We start from the raw sequence: 16565 nt of genomic DNA on the forward strand, positions 1-16565 counted from the left end.
AAGTTGTTCCATACACATGGTAGGGATACATGTCTAAGAGTTTGAGCTATCGTTCTTCATTATTGGAAACTCTGAATGTGTTATTGGGTAGGGAAATAACATAATGTGCTGAAGAAAGATACATATGATTTAATTTAGCAAAGTTATTATATAAAGGGCCAAAACCACTAAAGCAAGTCACTCTCCTCAATTTCTGAGATATGAGATAACTTGTATTTCAGGATATATAAACTTTGAGAAACAAAAGTCTTTGGTATTTCTTGTTGCTATAGATGAAAATAACGTTTGTCGTTTCTTTGTTTGAGACAACACAAGTGTGAAGTAAATGATTACGTGATGATGCCCCCATGGACCCATTTATCAAGGCCAATTTTCAATTGGATTAAGAACAAAGTTGGTGATGCTGGATACTTCATTCAAGGACGTACACATGTACAACTTTCGCATCTTACATTCAATTTTATAATTATGTTTTGATGCAACCCACATGGTTAATGAATAGAGATCGTTTAGACTGTAAATATTTAATATTTAAATTTTAATTTAAATAAATTTTTCCAACTAATCACAATGAATAGTAGTACACGTTGTGGTATAGTATATGTGTACACTACTTAATGTGATGCAACAAACTTTTAATGGTCCAAATTTTATTAATTTTTAATAAAATAATATTATAAAGTTTTCAAACTCCATTGCCCTCATCTTCCTAACCTGTTTTACAAATATTTTTGTCAAAGTTGAATGTTGAGTTAGGTTGCTGCTAAATTGCTATTTGGTGCCATAAATCTGTAGTTACTGTTTAAGGGATGGGTGTATGCCTTATTTATGAGGACAGAGAATACATGATTCACATCTATATTTCATGTCTCCATATTGTTTTTATGAGAAGCAGTATCAGTGGTGTAGCTGTATTGAAACTTCCTAGTTCTTATGTGTTATTGGAGCATAATAATAAGAGAATTTTATAAAGCGTTTTAAACAAAGTTAATTTTTTATAATGATAGAGATCTATAAAAAGATGAAGTTAAGAATAGGGAAAGGGGTTCAAGAAGAATAAGGAACAAATTCCTCAAAATCAAGCTATAATTATTCTACACGAGAGAGATAAAACTTCATATTTCATTGATTCATTTGTAGATGATAATACAACTATATAAAAAACATGAAAAAAACTTAATAGGATGATCATAAAAGTGTCATCATCTTACATGACAAGAACATTCTAAAAATACTAATGTTATATTAATTTAATTAATTCTAAATAACCAACTATCATATATTACCTTATTCCTTTTCTAATGAACATTAGCATAAATACTATAATAAAGATCCTATCAGAATATGCCATAAATGAGATGGAAGGGGAAATAGATGAAGTAGTGTACTTTGGATTTTTGTGCATTAATAAAATAAAATTAGGTAAATTGTGTTGAGTAAAGTCTAAAATGATTTCCCTTAGAGTAATACATACCAACGGGCTTATGTCACAGGCCTTGTATTGGTATTACCAAAAGTTTTTGTCTATAACTTTATTATAACAAAAACACAAATTAGAACGATAATAATTATAATAGAGTAATATCTTAATTTTTTTCTATATAATAAATATTGGACCCTTGAATATACTTTAAGATCGCTGTGGTTGCTCTCAAGAACATAATTATTGGAGAAAATAATTTATGTATTAAGGATTTTTTTAGACTTTCATCACATCAACCCTTCTTTTATGTGTTAACTACAATTATCCCTCAAATGAAAATGATATATATGTTATATACCATTTGTCGAATGAGGCACTATATAATGTTAGATACAGGTCATACTTTTAAGAGTCTGCATTGAAAAGTTAAATACACAAATTCTGAAGATCTTAAAATAATAACTTCCCAAAACAAACTTCTCTTCTGATAGGAAAACATATAGTCCTATTTGTTGTGCCACAACCTCAAACATATGACCCTGTTTATTATTAACTGGTTAATTTAAAATATTGATAGAATAAATAAATAAATAGAGATATAATATTTTAGCCAACATTATTATTAACATTCTCCAAAACTCATCTGTATTTTATTTTCGGGTCCATATATATACCCGGGTGGACATCTGCTGTCCCAAAATAGTGTACCACTCCATGTGCCACGGCTTGTGATTGGTCAGAAAAATAATTAATTATTAAAATTTTGATTTAAATATATTTTTTCAACCAATCATAAGCCGTGACACACTTTGTGGTACAGCAGATGTGATCCGTACCCTATATTCAAACATGACAATAATGATCACATTTAAGATACAAAGAAATTGATACAACCCATCAATTAAGAAAAAAAAAACATTTATAAAATTAACATAAAATATATTTAAGATTAGAAGAAGAAAAAATAGAACAATTCCTACGTTGAGAATGTAATAATTATAACTGCATAATCATTCCTAACACTCATGATATACCACTCACATTGATACCAAACTACAAACAAATTATAAAAGGATTAAAGCTAACATAATCTTAACAAATCCAAGAAATTACTGACATATAGTATCATTTTAAAGTATATGTGGTTACTTGTTGCAATCCTTAGCAGCATAATCTTCAAATAAAAACAGCTAAAAAAACTATCAGCAGTCACATAATATACAAATGGATTTTCCATAGCTGTTAGAGAGTATTAATTGGGAATTTGGATTTACAACATCCTGCTGAAGCTTCCTTAAATAAGCACTTCTAATTGTACAGCTATAATATCAATGCAAAGCTCATCATTGCTTCCTAGAGTTTCTTAAGCATGATGAAAGTAGATTCATCATTAAACATCCCAAATAGTTAGATGTTTTAAGTCAAGAACGTCCTTCTCATTCTTCTGTATCCTGGACAACTTGATCAGCTACAAGGGCATCTGCACTCACTTCATTTGTTTGATCTTCTGCTACCTGGGCAGTGTCCTTGGAATCTGTGGCTCCATGTTCGGGATACTTCTGATCTAATTTCGGTGGAGTGGTGTTCGCTTTATCTGTTACTGAAAACCACTCTCGATTAGCATCAGGGATTTCGTATTCAGATAATAGGTCCATGAATTCATTAAGCAGTCTCTGCACTTTCCTGTTTGATGCCATCGATGGAAGAATATCTTCCATAAGGAGTTTGTGTTTCCTCATTCCCTGAAAACATCCACATGGTAAATTTCAGATTATGAGAGGCGATCATATGGTTCGACAATTAAAACAGTTCCATTGATCAATAGAAATTCCAGGCTCCATCTTTTGTAAGGTTATTTCACAATTGTTTCAGGACAAATAGAAATGCTAACTCTTAGGTAGTCATAGAACTAAATAATTAGGCTAATGAATCTTTAATGATAGTAGTATGCCCTTTTTTGTTTATTGCCACTACTATTTTATTATATAACCTTTGATTTCTTTTGATTCAATGGTTCAAACTAGCTCATTCAATAAAAAGCTAATGGAGTAAGAGTGGCAATAGACACTCCCAAATTTCAGCGATGATCTATTTATGTACCCGAAAAGATTTATCTCTGCTGATGTGCCATTCGACTATTCCTAGCTTGACTCATTTTTAGCATCCAATAGTAATAATAAGGGTTTGCAAAATAAATAAATTTGTCAAAAGAGTGTTAATAAAAAAATAGTTTAATCTTACAAGCACAAGAGGATCCCAAGCTGAAGATGCTTCTTTTGCCATCCCTGTAGGAGGTCCAAGGAAACTCTCACAGACTTCTCGTAGTCGAGATTCATCAGCTTCTCTGAAATCATGTATAATCTGAGCTTAGTCTGCAACTAGTCCAAAATCTTAAAGACCACAGAATGTGTCTGCATAAGTACAAAGTATTTGAAAACTAAGATTTATAGGTAGCTAACTGCATTCTCTAAATAAATGTATGTGTCCCACCCTTCTTGATAAATCAATTCTCTTAAGACTTATTTACAAGGAGTTGAGCTGCATCCATCTCAATTCTCAAGCAAGGTTATCATCCAAATTAAATAATTTAAATAGTTAATAGTCTCAAAGGATTTTAGCATATATAAATAAGTGTCAAATTACATTTGGAGAATATATTAAAGAAAACAATAATAGAATAACACCTTGCAAGAAAGCGAACATAGGACAATAGGCATTGTCGATATTCACTGGGGGATCCCAAAGCCAAAGAAGAGGCTAACTGAGCTTCCAAATGAGCACGTGTCTGCACTCCATCATCAGTCAGTCTGTATCAAAACATTTGTTTAGATGAATTGATGAAAGCCCTAGAGGACAAGCATGTTCTGTTTTCCTCACAAACTGAAATATGAATATGAGGAAACAACATTTGCGCCTATTTTCATACTCACTCATGTTATGCTATATCCCTATTATTTGAATATGTATTTAGTTTCATAGATAAAGAACTGAATCTCCACCTGTATTAGTTAACCACACCATAATCTGACCCCTTAGATTTATTTCAAACAATATCCAATAGCATCTTCAATTCATGGATAAGTGTCTAACAGTACACTAAAGGCAGTAGCAAAATAGACACCAAGAGATACACACCTGGTCCAACCTGGCTTCCGTGCCAAATATTTTCTAACATCAACCTGCAAAGCAGCCAGCTCACCACTTTGAATTGAACCCAAACTCCAAGAGCTGGCAAAATTTGATCCAGGGAAGCAGTCATCCGCCACCCTTAGCCAACACTTGAGATTCATATCAAATAGGAAAGCGTGGCGAGTGGCCAAAACAACGAGGGGAGAGCCAGATTTTGATAGCTTTGCAGATATAACTTTAATAGTTCCTGGACGAAAAAGGACAAAATAGAAACAAAGATTATGAACAATTGTCAGAAATACCAAGACAAGTTGTCCTCATAGCAGGAAAAGTAAGCTCGGAGATAATAGTTAAAAAACAAGGCATCTCCATTCTCCAATATCAAACATATGCAGGTAATTGAAGTACCTGCATCTTTAGCAGATGAGTTAGGACTCAAAGCAATGAGAGAAGCCAAAGAGTCCTGAAGTAGACAGGTTCGGTTGAATAAATCCCATAAATAAAGGGATCCATTTCTTGTCACCAGCAACAATTTCCAGCATTCATCACAGTCCACAAATGTTGCTGCAGATCCCATCATCATGGTAGGCATTGCTCGTCGCCCACACTTTGTGTAAATCTTCTCAGAAGTAAACAAAAGAAAAAAACAGATTACCATGCATGTGTTTTCAGGTCACAAAAGATTTGAACCACACATTACACATATCATGCATATAAGTCGTTGCGACTCTGGAGAGCAGAAGCACGCCTCTAAGTTGAAAGTTAAAAAGACTTTTTTCAGAATACGAAGTGATAACAGGAGAGAAGGCATAGAACACAATACATTATAGCAGCTGAGGTGTTTTTTAAATATCTTATCTTATCTTATTAGAAGTGAAAAGACAACCATATATAGACATAGAAAGGCCATTTACCTGCAGACATCCATCTTCACACCCAACAGCCCAAAAATTTGCATTTCCTCCTAAAACATTGACTTTTCCTGATATCCTATCAGACCAAAGTGCTTGAGACCCCATTGTGCAAGAAATTTCAGTTTCTCTCATTGTAGATGCATTTTCCACCCCCATAATGTCATTAACAGAATGTTCTTTTGGTTGTGCTTCCAAACAAATAGGTGCAGTATCCTCCCCACCTTTCTTGCCAAATACCCTGATGGAAAGACTGCCACTAGAACCAGCCAAGGAACTAGAAGCCATTGAATTTCCCAATTGCTCAACATTGATTTTTCCATCTCTGCCAGCAGAATCCAGAACCTTCTCAATCACTAGGCTCTCAGAAATTGCGGCCCTAGCAGTAACCCCAGAACGTTCTTTCAAATCTGAATTTCTGGCAGGTGCCACTCCCAAGGTACTTGCTCTTATGCCATCACTGTTGGATACAACTCCATTGGCACCCTTTCTGATATCAGAACATATAATAGGGAAATCAAGTGCTTGGGACTGAACTGCACAAGAAATGTTTTCCTGCTGAACAGGCACACCAACTGCTTCTGGAATAATTCTTTTTCTACCATCAGGTCGTCTATATTCTCTTTGCTTGACAGGGCTAGAAATTCGACCAGACGTGGTAGCTTTGTTTAATCCATCAGTAGCAGGACCTCCACTCTTCTTACTACCATCAACTTGAGACTCGGCATTTTTTGTAGTAATGCCTGCATCAATGTAAGCATTTGCCATTTTCTGATTTTGCTGAAGAACAGAAACTTTTTTGTTAGGTGTTAGCTTGGCAGAAGCTGCTTCAAGCAATAATTGTGCTGGACTCTCTGCTATGTTTGCTTGACGACCTCTCACGTCACCATAGCGACTTCTCTTCAACTCATCTAGCTCAGTGTCACTTAGTCTCTGCCCAAGTTCTTTAACCTCAAAATGATATGTAGCCACAGATCCATCCAGGGAACAGGCAAAAAGTGAATATCCATCAGGGCTCCTGTTTCAAAAAGGAAAGTAATAACTGCGGTAATAAGTTTAAGCCTAAACCAGGATAAATCCACAACGGTGAACTTCTGTAAGTTTAAGCCTAGTTTCTAAATTTCTACTACTCTATTGAAGGGTCATTCAAGGAAATGAAAATGTCAAATTAATGTAGAATCAGCATTCAGATTACATAATATAATACCAGCCATACCAGGATAAATCCACAACACTTTGAGTAAAGAAATGCTTTGCCACAAAAAGAGGACGGGGACTAGCAGTAGTCCAAACTGTTATAGTTCGATCCTGACTTCCAATAGCAATAACATTGTATGGCTGTGGCTCTTTGCTTTCTGTCTTGGAAGCACCATTGGCCCACCCAGCAGATACAGGCTTCACTTCCTGAGCATTAGAAGAATTCCTTCTGAACATTGACTGGTTGAACTTAACCACAATAATCGGAGCATTGTGTCCTAAGAAGTCAAATGTTGCAGACCATTCTCCTCTCTCCAGCACAGGGGCAGAATGTCTTGGCTTCTGAAAACCATGAGTAGTGGTGATAAAATGACCACAAGGAGACCATCCAAGTCGCCTGAAAAAGGTTGATCCGAGCTGAAACGGGACACAATTCAATTAGGAAATAGAATTTCTGTAGGGTCTGAATAGATTAGAAAATATAAAAAACTTACTGATTTTGCCCAATGACCATCTGTCCTATGAGCAAGGCTCCAATCACTTGTTCGCCAAATAATGACAGTTTTATCATCAGACTGACTAGCTATAAAAGAGCCAATAGGATCCCAAGTAACCCCCTTCACCAAACTAGAGTGGCCCCTTAGAACAGCAGTGCAAATGCCATTGCTCATATTCCATATATGGATGGTATTATCCAAACTCGCACTTGCCAATGTGGAATCATCAGGAGACCAATTGAGATCCACCTACTTTAAGCATGGACAAATGATCCCAAGTTAATGATGTTCATAAAAAGGTAAAAAGATATGTAGGCTGATAAAAATAATTATGATACAGAACCATTTTGACAACACATCAGGCTCATTTACTTCCAAAGAACATACGTGAGTTGATGGCCTGAAACTCGAGACTTTTTTCAAAAGAAACAAGAGAAAAGCATTTGCAATTACCACATCGGCAGTGTGCCCTCTCAAAGTCATTGCAACTTTCCAGTTTTCAATATCCGGTGGCTCTCCGCTGCCAAATTCTGTGGTTCCTGAACCAGGCTTCCTCTCATGAACCAATATCACCTGATCATCAGACCCAGAAGCGACATGCCTTCCGTGCTTAGCCCACCTAACACAGTTGACCGATCCAAAATGGTCCCGCAGGGTTGCAAGAAGCCTCTGAGAAGACTCATCATTTTCCATGTCCCTAAAAACAGACCTCATATTCCATATGCGAACCTGCATGAATGACACATGGCCAAGAAGGTGACTATTTGAAATGAAAACCGATTAACAATAAAATCAATCAACCATGGTTCTTAATTTCATTCTCCCAGCACATAGCTAATCAGCAACAATGCATCAAGCATCTTAGCAGTACTCTCTTTACAAATGAATAGAGCAAAAGTATCAAACCAATTGGTACAAAAGCAGTCCATTAATTCATACAAACAAATAAAACATATTAATAGACTATTTACATAATCAAAGTACAAATTCATATTAGTAATTTGAAACTCTCCAAAAAAAGATGAGAGAATAAGTCATACCTTGTGATCACCACCACCTGTAACAAACCTGGTTCCACCAGGTTGAACATCAATAGAGAAGATTTGCATTCCCTCATGCCTAACCCAGCTTGGTTTTTCAGTAATCATCTTCCAAAAATCTCAACTTTTGCAACAAAACACGTTTTTTATTCACTCTCCCAACTGGGGGGAGTGGAGGGAGATGGAAAATTCAACCACACCCTATTCAAAACCTAAAAAATCCTACGAAAATTCACTGCTTCTAAAAACCCCTTTTACCCAGGATCAGTAAAATTAAATGAAATTGGCAAAGTTACTTCAAGTAAATATCGAAAAATAAAAAACCCTAATTTTAGAACAACCTTTAAAAAAAAAAAATTTTTAATTTTTTGAAAGAAAGGTGAAAACTGAAAAGGACGAAGTAGCAAGCTTTTAGGGTAATGAGCAAAAACCCTAGAAAATAATTAGGGTTGTTGGAGAAGATAAGAGTTAATTTTCCTCTTTTAACGGTCAATTATCAAAAGAAGCTATAATGGGAATGACTGAAGAAGGAAGAAATTTAGAAAGGCAAAGAGAGAAAAAAAAAGAGGGGTTAATGTTAAATAATCAAAGAAAAAGGATTTGTGTGATGTTAAAGAAGTAGATAGTAGTACCATATACCTTAAATTAATGCTAAATAATCAAAGAAGTAAAAGCAAACAAGAGAAAGAGAATTGAAAACTAAAAACAATTCTGAACATGGATCGGAGAATAAAATTAAATAAAAGGGTGATTGTGAATGGTAAGTTACTTGTTCCCTTTTTGCTTGTGCAAAGATGCTTATGGCAAGAAGAGAATAAACATTTTTTTAGCACAAACTGAATAGAACATTATTAACTTAGTATTTGAATTTGCATAAATATAACTGAAATTTTAATAAAAAGAATATATAAAATTTATTATTAGTGATAGGAATATGATATGCGATTAAAATATAATGTCTTATTAGGTTATATAAGACTAAACAAAATTATACATTCATATCATATCACTACAATTACTTTGTTTTATAAGGTTAACATTTTTATAAGTGGTTGATACACATCACACCTCTAAAGTAAGCCGAACAAACTATTAATTTTTCTAAGTAAAAATGGGGAAGATCATAATTCTTCAATAATGTATTTACAAAATACTAATAAAAATAAATTAATTTTGATTAGAAAATGCTGATTGTTAATGAAAAAATAGAAAAGAAAGGGAGAAATTGAAATGGCAAGTTGTAGCACCGGTAAAAATAGACACATCCTAATTAAAAATTCTTGTCTAAAATCGTTGTTGATTTGAAAGAATCAAATTATCAATGTTTATTTTGTGGTAAATGTCATTAAATTTTTAAAGCAACATATTCTTTTTTGAAATGGGGTGAACTAATATTCTTTTTCGGGGAAACATGAATCCATTAATTAACAAGAAAGAAGTTCAGCAATAACTTTAGAATTACAAATCTCCACATTAACGTTGAAGTGATTTTAGACTTGATAACAATTCAAATCTTAGTAACTCTAATAAATGGTATTATGAAGTTTTATTACACCAACAATATAAGGGTTTTATTAAATGTTTGAATCATGTACTGACAATGTACAAAACCCTATGGCTACCTTAAAATATGTGAAAATTACATTCAAAAGGAAGACCAACGATCCAACATAAGCAACCATTGTCACATACAAGTTATTTTTTCAGATCATTTCAGATTCTGTTTTTATACACAATATAGGAGAAAGCAAAATGAGTGTATTTACTTCTATAAATCAACTTTGGTTACATAAGGAGAATTTACATCCCCCAAAAGTAAAAAGAAGATGCATTTCACCTGCTCCAATAGCCAAGTAAATTACAAATCACAAGAATATGTTTAAACCAACCAGCATGGGATCTTTGAAGTGAGAAATCCCATCAGAATTAACCTTCCTCTCCAAACTCCTTTGTGAATCTCTCATGAACATCAAGGTCACTTTTGCTTACTGTTGGCCTTTGTCTGGCAAGTACCTTGTCAAAATCTGTTCTGGTTATCGGCGGTGGAAGGATCTGCATAGAAAACAAGAACATAAAAACTCTGCTTCTCCAATTATCATATAAAAAGAAGTCCTATAGTCTTATGTCAACAAAGTAAGCGGCATCTTCATCACCTTAGAAGCAAGCCCTTTTGCAGCAAGGTCCTGCATTGTAATTTGAACTGCACTCTGTTGCTTTGGTCCACATGGGATCCACATACCCTCATGATTCTGAAAGAAAAACATGGCATCTTGGGTTTTGCGAACAGGTTCGAATAAAACATCCTTCACCTGGAAAGTTGTTCACATACAATTTAACTTGAAACTCATCCCAAAAAATAACGATAATTGCAATCGTGTATTTCATGTACAGGTCAAACTTACACAAACAGCTACATCTGAACCTGAAAACCCGTCCGTCTTGCGAGCTAGGTGTTCAAAATCACTTTCAGCCAAGTTATGGGGAGTATCTCCTAGATGAACCTGTTCAATTTATCAAGCCAGAATGAAAACTCATAGTAAAACCTTTTGCTAGGTTCACATATAAATCATATCCTTCAAAACCATAATCAAACATATTGCCTTGCCTTGAACATGTGTTGGCGAGCCTTCACATCTGGTAGTGGAATATAAATACGCTTATCAAAACGCCTCCTTATTGCCTGTAATTACAAATTGATCAATTGACACTCTCATTGACACAATCTAAGATCGCATAAACAGACTTGTTTTTTTCTTACCTGGTCTAGAGCGTAAGGTGTGTTTGTTGCTGCAAGAACGAGAACTTTCTGATCATTGTTTCCTACACCCTACAATGTAAAGTGGATAAACTACAATATAATTTGGAATAAGAATCGGAAGCCATATCTCTTCTGATTTAGTGAAAAGGGATGCAAAAGAATAAATCATATTAAGAAAATTAGTTCAATAAAGAGAGACAAGATGACACCATAATTATTTTTCATACGCAAATATATATATTTTTTCTGGGGGGGTGCGAACTTCATTCATGTCCCGAAATGATACCATAAAATAATATAAAAAATCTGGAAATATTTTGACAACATGCATTTGGAGAAGGGAACACAGGCAAAGTAACAAGAAGACCCAAACATCTGATAACAAGCTAAATCTAAATTATTCCATTATTGAACTACAATGGCATAGCAGCAACAAAAACTGGAAGATACTTTTGTCTAACATGAATGATTAACTTCTAAAGTATGCAATAGCATAAATCAAGCATGTGCTTCAATGGGTTAATACTTAATACCTTGACCTTAAGAAACCAATTACATTTTTTATGTAGGATTTGAAATTGTTTTGGTAGATAATCCATATATATGTCTGTATAAAGTGGGAGTCGGGCTTCTTGACTTGTTGAGAACAGGGCAATTGAAATATTAACACAACCAATTATCATTCATTAATCTTATCCCCATACCCCGGATTCCCCATCATAAAATTGATACCTGCATCTGCACCAAAAGTTCAGTTTTAATTCGTCTTGAAGCTTCACTCTCATTTCCTTCACCACGCTGACCACATAGAGAGTCTATTTCATCAATAAATATGATAGATGGTGCGCTGTCTCGAGCCATTTGGAAAAGGTTTGAAACCAGCTTTTCACTTTCACCCATCCACTTTGAAACCAAGTCTGATGAAGATATACTGGTGAAGAATTCAAAAGTTAAAATATGCTGCGGAAAACAAGACCATCAATGAACTTAATACATAATAAATCCCTTCTTTTATACGAGGTTATTGTCAAGAAATGGCCAAAACTGAAAACTTGCATGCCACATGTGCTGGAAAGAAATTCATATGGGAAAATTACATTGACCTCCCTTAAGATTTAGCTTAGGTACATTCTGTAACCATCTTGCTTAAAAAATTAGACTGACCGATGTTTATTAAAATAACTAGGGCAAACTCCACCTCAAAAGGTAGCTCATACGGGAAAGCTTGTCTAAATAATTATAAATGGTTCTGTACTCAAATTCAACTGATGTGGGACTTCAACACTTGATACACACTCCTTGCATCCAGGACTGGATATTTGGAGCATAAAGTTTGTCAGACTAGACATTTGCAACCGGCATGACATTAGGAAGGGCTATAATAGCATATTAGGACAACTGGGGCTAAAACTCCACCTCAAAAGCTAGCTCCCCCGTTATTTTATTGTAGTATTAGATCCCTTCCCAATGTTGGGCCACTTGCACATATCACAAATGGCATTGTTGTCAGGGGGGGTGGACAACATTAGTGGGTATGAGGAGGGAATGGCTTGAAAGGACACTGATTTAGGGTTCACAGCTGAGGTGGAGACCTGATTTGAGGAGAGAACGCCAAAGCCTAGCTTGGATTTTTTCTGTATTGATCAAAGAGACACTCTAACAGAAAGGAACCAAGTCCAGAATCAGTTCCACCACCCACCACATTAAACACCAAAAAGATTTGCTTTTTGAACAACTCAACAATGGGGCCAATTGTTGAGGAATGCGAGTATGGGTAAGATGCAGGTGAAGTCTCACATTGGACAAGTTTAAGGTTAAATAAGTGGATGGAATCATGAACATGCATTACAGTGCGTCAAGTACAGATGATTTTGAGAGGAAAGAAAGAAAGAGAAAAATTGGCCTTAGAGCTAACATACTCAGGGAGATCTTTAGCTAATGTGCTAACCAAAGAACCATATATAGATGTCTCCAAGTATGTTAGCTCCCCTAAACCTAAAGTGGCCTTAGAGCTAGCATACTCAGGGAGATCTTTAGCTAATGTGCTAGTCAAAGAACCATATATACTCACAACTATTGAGGGGCTTTAACACTTTCATCAAGCTAACTTAGTTTAATACATACAGACATACAGTTTACATACTAGCATAAGATACCTGAAAAATGTGGAGTCAGCTTCTGTTGCAACAGCCTTGGCCAAATATGATTTACCCGTCCCTGGTGGTCCATACAACAAAAATGCTCTCCAGGGTCGTCTTTTACCTGAATTATACCATGAAAAACAAATTAAACATTTAGCAAACTACAAGAAATGACAGAACATCTACCAAACTAAATCATATCCTGATCATACAACCCAAAAAATTTTTAACTGCGCTGATGAAGAGCCATAAAAGACTGTCCTAATCAAATCTCACTCCTTCACTTCTTCCTTGTTTTGAAGATTTGAGTTGTGTGTAAACAAAATTGCAATGAATAAATAAAATTATTAGCTTCCTGTCAGAAACACCTTGCACACATTTAGGTTATATTTAGATGAAGGGAATATGGAGGGAAAGGAAAGGAAGGGCATACTCTTTCTTTTTAACAAAGCATTATCTTCATATATAACCTTTCAACTATCCTTTTTCATTTTTACAATCTCTCAATTTTAAAATGAAAAAAAAATCCTTACAAAGGAGTTTGAAGGAAAAGAAAGTGGAGAGGAGGGTTAATTTTTCATTTTGAGTAAATATTCTCCTTACGTAAAGTTTTTAAAATAAAAGGAATGAAATGGGGGATCAACATATAACATTCCAGTTATCCAGTCATTCATTTTTACAAACATTTAATAACCCAATTTAAAATATCAAAAAATATGGACTCGCTTGTAAAAATCACAAGTACGTAGACTTTTAACCAATAAAAAATCATTCAACTTTCAACAGTTGTGACTTATGAGTTATGACTTATGACCTTGCCTTTAATTTATTACTTCCAAGCAATCAGGTGAATTCATACTAGCTTTTGTCAAAGTGTTTTTTTAAACTAAATGGCATTACTGGAAAAAAAAAATTAACCACCCCACTCCCTTCCCTCCAACCCATTCATCAAGTCATACCCTTAGAGCACACTAGAATTCATATGCTCAAGTGTTGATATCCCTCGAAGAAAAGCTAAGATGATAATCAATAAAATGCAAATGCTAAGCTAAACTAAACATACAATCTATGAAGCACCAATAATTCAAAATCGTTGTCGTGTCACTACCCTATACTTTTTGGATACCTTTTATCTATATGCATACCAATTTACGATTTTGTATTTTATGTATCAAAGTATCTGTATTGTAACCATATCCGCTATCTATATGTGTGCTACCTAACACACAATACTACGGGTTCCATAGGATCTGTTTGCGAGTAGATTACTGGAGGGCAATGGAGAGAAGGGAAAAGCTTCAGAGTCATGTGATGATTCTCAAGCATTTCCTTTCTTTTTACCCGAAAAACCAACTCGCAAACAAACACTTAGTTATAAATATCATCATCATTATTATGCAAAAGACATATAAGCATCCCATTGCAATTATGAAAAAACCCTCACCAGTAAAGAACTGAGGAAACTTGACAGGCAAGATAACAGCTTCCTGCAACGATTGTTTCGCGCTCTCCAACCCAGCAACATCATTCCAATTAACATTAGGCTTTTCCCTTATAATCGCAGAATTAAGACCAGCCCTAAGCTTAGCCTGCTCCGGATCCTCACCATCACCTCCTTCCCCATCCTTGGGCTTTGTCTTCGGCCTCGTGGCGACCGCGGCGTCCCCGTTAGAAGCTGGGCCAGGACCACCATCGTCGAGGACAGAACGGATCTCCTCGGCGCGACGGAGATACTCGGTGAATTTGTGGGTGATTGCTTCCTTGATCTTAGGGTTTTTTTCGTACTTAAGGTGGGTTTTGAAATACTCCAAGGCGTTCATGTAGAGAGGGAAAGCTTTTGCGTAGTTTCCTGCATTGTCTTCTTGTACGGCTTGTTTAACGAATTCTATGGCTTGTTCTTTGAAATTGCTATACATCTTATTGTGATTGGAATAAAGAGCATGTAGGAGAATGAAGGAATCGAGAGATTGTGAGAATTGGGAAACCCTAGAAATGGAGAAATTGGGGAAATGGATGTGGGAAGAGAAAGACCGTGTTTGGATAAAGGAATATATATAAGCTGATTGTGAGAATCTCTAATCAACGACTTCAACTTTTCTTCTCACCTCAGCTTATGCGTATTGGAACTGCAATTTCTTGAGTTTCTTTAATGCCACACACTATTTCTATTTGGGTTTTCTTTTTTCTTAAGGTCAATACAAGGAGAACTCGAAGTTGTTAGAATTTGATTGTGAGAATAATATTTTCTATACAAATCTTGTATACAAATCTTGTTTCCTTAATGAGTTTAAAATTTATGGACTGATAGTCTAAAGTTTTTTATAATATCGATATATCATCCACTATTAATTTGTAATACTTTTATTTGAAAGTCAATATTAACTAACATATGAACAGTGGAGATTGCTGACAGTGCAAAAAAACATTTGCACTGCATATTAAATCTTTCCTTAATCATCCATCATATATCTTTTTAGAATATGAAATAACTCCAATTTCCTCCTTATTCTAACCAATTCTTAATGAAAATTATTTTTCCAAAGTCAATCATTCCCATAAATGATTACTCTCATATTCGTATTAGGGGTGATAATGATCGACCTTATTCACTCACATGGTTTGATTCGATTATAATTGAGTCTGAATATGGTCGAGTTTTATTAGGTCTAAACTCGGACTTGGGTTCAAAAAATAGACATTGTAAATATTTATGATCGTGTAAGGGACAATCATGACCCGACTCTACTCATTTCAATTTGTCTCATAGATACTCATTCATCATATTTGAATGTTTATCTATTCAATTGTGCACAGATTAATAATATTATTTTTTTTGTTCAAATGTATCATTAGAGCGGGAGGAGGATAAAGAAGGTTTGAGAGTCGTCAAATACACCAATGTTGAGATGGCTTAAATGTAGGACTGACAATGAACCAAACCAACTCAGTATTCGTTCGAAACTCGATTCGTTATGTAGCTCAAGAAACTTAGTTCATGAACCAAATGAGTCGAATTTGAGCTGAAAATTGAGTTCGTTAAATAAACGAGTCGAACTTAAGTGGGATACAGTTCGACTCGTTAGGTTCATGAGTTGACTATATATTAGGGGTGGCAATGTGGGCCGGCCTGGCCCGCCTTTGGACCGCCAAAATAAGGGCTGGCCCGACCCGTATTGTTAAAAGGACTCAAAATGCCAGCCCGACCCATATTTTGCAGGGCTAGCAGGCTGACGGGCTGGCCCGTTTTCCGCCTTCCAATTAAATGCTGCTTATTGATGTGCTCACCACTCATTTGATGTGTAAAATATCTTGGTAATATGTAGTGATAATAGGATTCTTTAAATGAGGTAATGCAGTATAACTAACATTGATGTTAAGTTTTCTTTGTTATAGGTTTTTCCATATGGGTCGGTTCCCTTAAAAACATATCTTCCGGATGGAGATATTGATTTAACTGCACTCAGTTATC

General features: G+C 35.1%; 2 protein-coding genes and 1 long non-coding RNA gene across 6 annotated transcripts; 1 reads left to right on the forward strand and 2 right to left on the reverse strand.

Moving 5' to 3' along the window:
* LOC109325686 (protein HIRA-like) lies at window positions 2603-8808 on the reverse strand. 4 transcript variants are annotated; one of them, XM_019558189.1, is made up of 11 exons: window positions 8198-8807; window positions 7611-7886; window positions 7155-7406; window positions 6680-7077; window positions 5467-6481; window positions 4961-5171; window positions 4559-4799; window positions 4108-4230; window positions 3665-3767; window positions 2976-3165; window positions 2603-2945 (listed from the first exon to the last, which is right to left on the reverse strand). In XM_019558189.1, exons 1-11 carry the CDS (start codon window positions 8303-8305, stop codon window positions 2860-2862), a joined length of 3003 nt encoding a protein of 1000 aa, XP_019413734.1. In that variant the 5' UTR covers window positions 8306-8807; the 3' UTR covers window positions 2603-2859. The 4 variants fall into 4 exon arrangements, with proteins under 4 accessions (XP_019413734.1, XP_019413733.1, XP_019413736.1 ...); XM_019558188.1 differs by having other exon boundaries at window positions 2603-3165; window positions 8198-8806; XM_019558191.1 differs by lacking the exon at window positions 8198-8807 and having other exon boundaries at window positions 2603-3165; window positions 7155-7409; window positions 7611-7726.
* On the reverse strand, window positions 9851-15261 carry LOC109325572 (protein SUPPRESSOR OF K(+) TRANSPORT GROWTH DEFECT 1-like). Its single transcript, XM_019558004.1, has 8 exons — window positions 14541-15261; window positions 13112-13217; window positions 11688-11886; window positions 10956-11024; window positions 10803-10877; window positions 10600-10698; window positions 10351-10506; window positions 9851-10249 (listed from the first exon to the last, which is right to left on the reverse strand). The coding sequence occupies exons 1-8, from the start codon at window positions 15010-15012 to the stop codon at window positions 10124-10126; spliced, it is 1302 nt and encodes a 433-aa protein (XP_019413549.1). The 5' UTR covers window positions 15013-15261; the 3' UTR covers window positions 9851-10123.
* LOC109325574 lies at window positions 12042-12559 on the forward strand. The gene is made up of 2 exons (XR_002105153.1): window positions 12042-12182; window positions 12384-12559. It is a non-coding gene; the product is annotated as an uncharacterized LOC109325574 (long non-coding RNA).

Source organism: Lupinus angustifolius, chromosome LG13 (genome assembly GCF_001865875.1).
Source record: "Lupinus angustifolius cultivar Tanjil chromosome LG13, LupAngTanjil_v1.0, whole genome shotgun sequence".
NCBI classification, from domain to species: domain Eukaryota; kingdom Viridiplantae; phylum Streptophyta; class Magnoliopsida; order Fabales; family Fabaceae; genus Lupinus; species Lupinus angustifolius.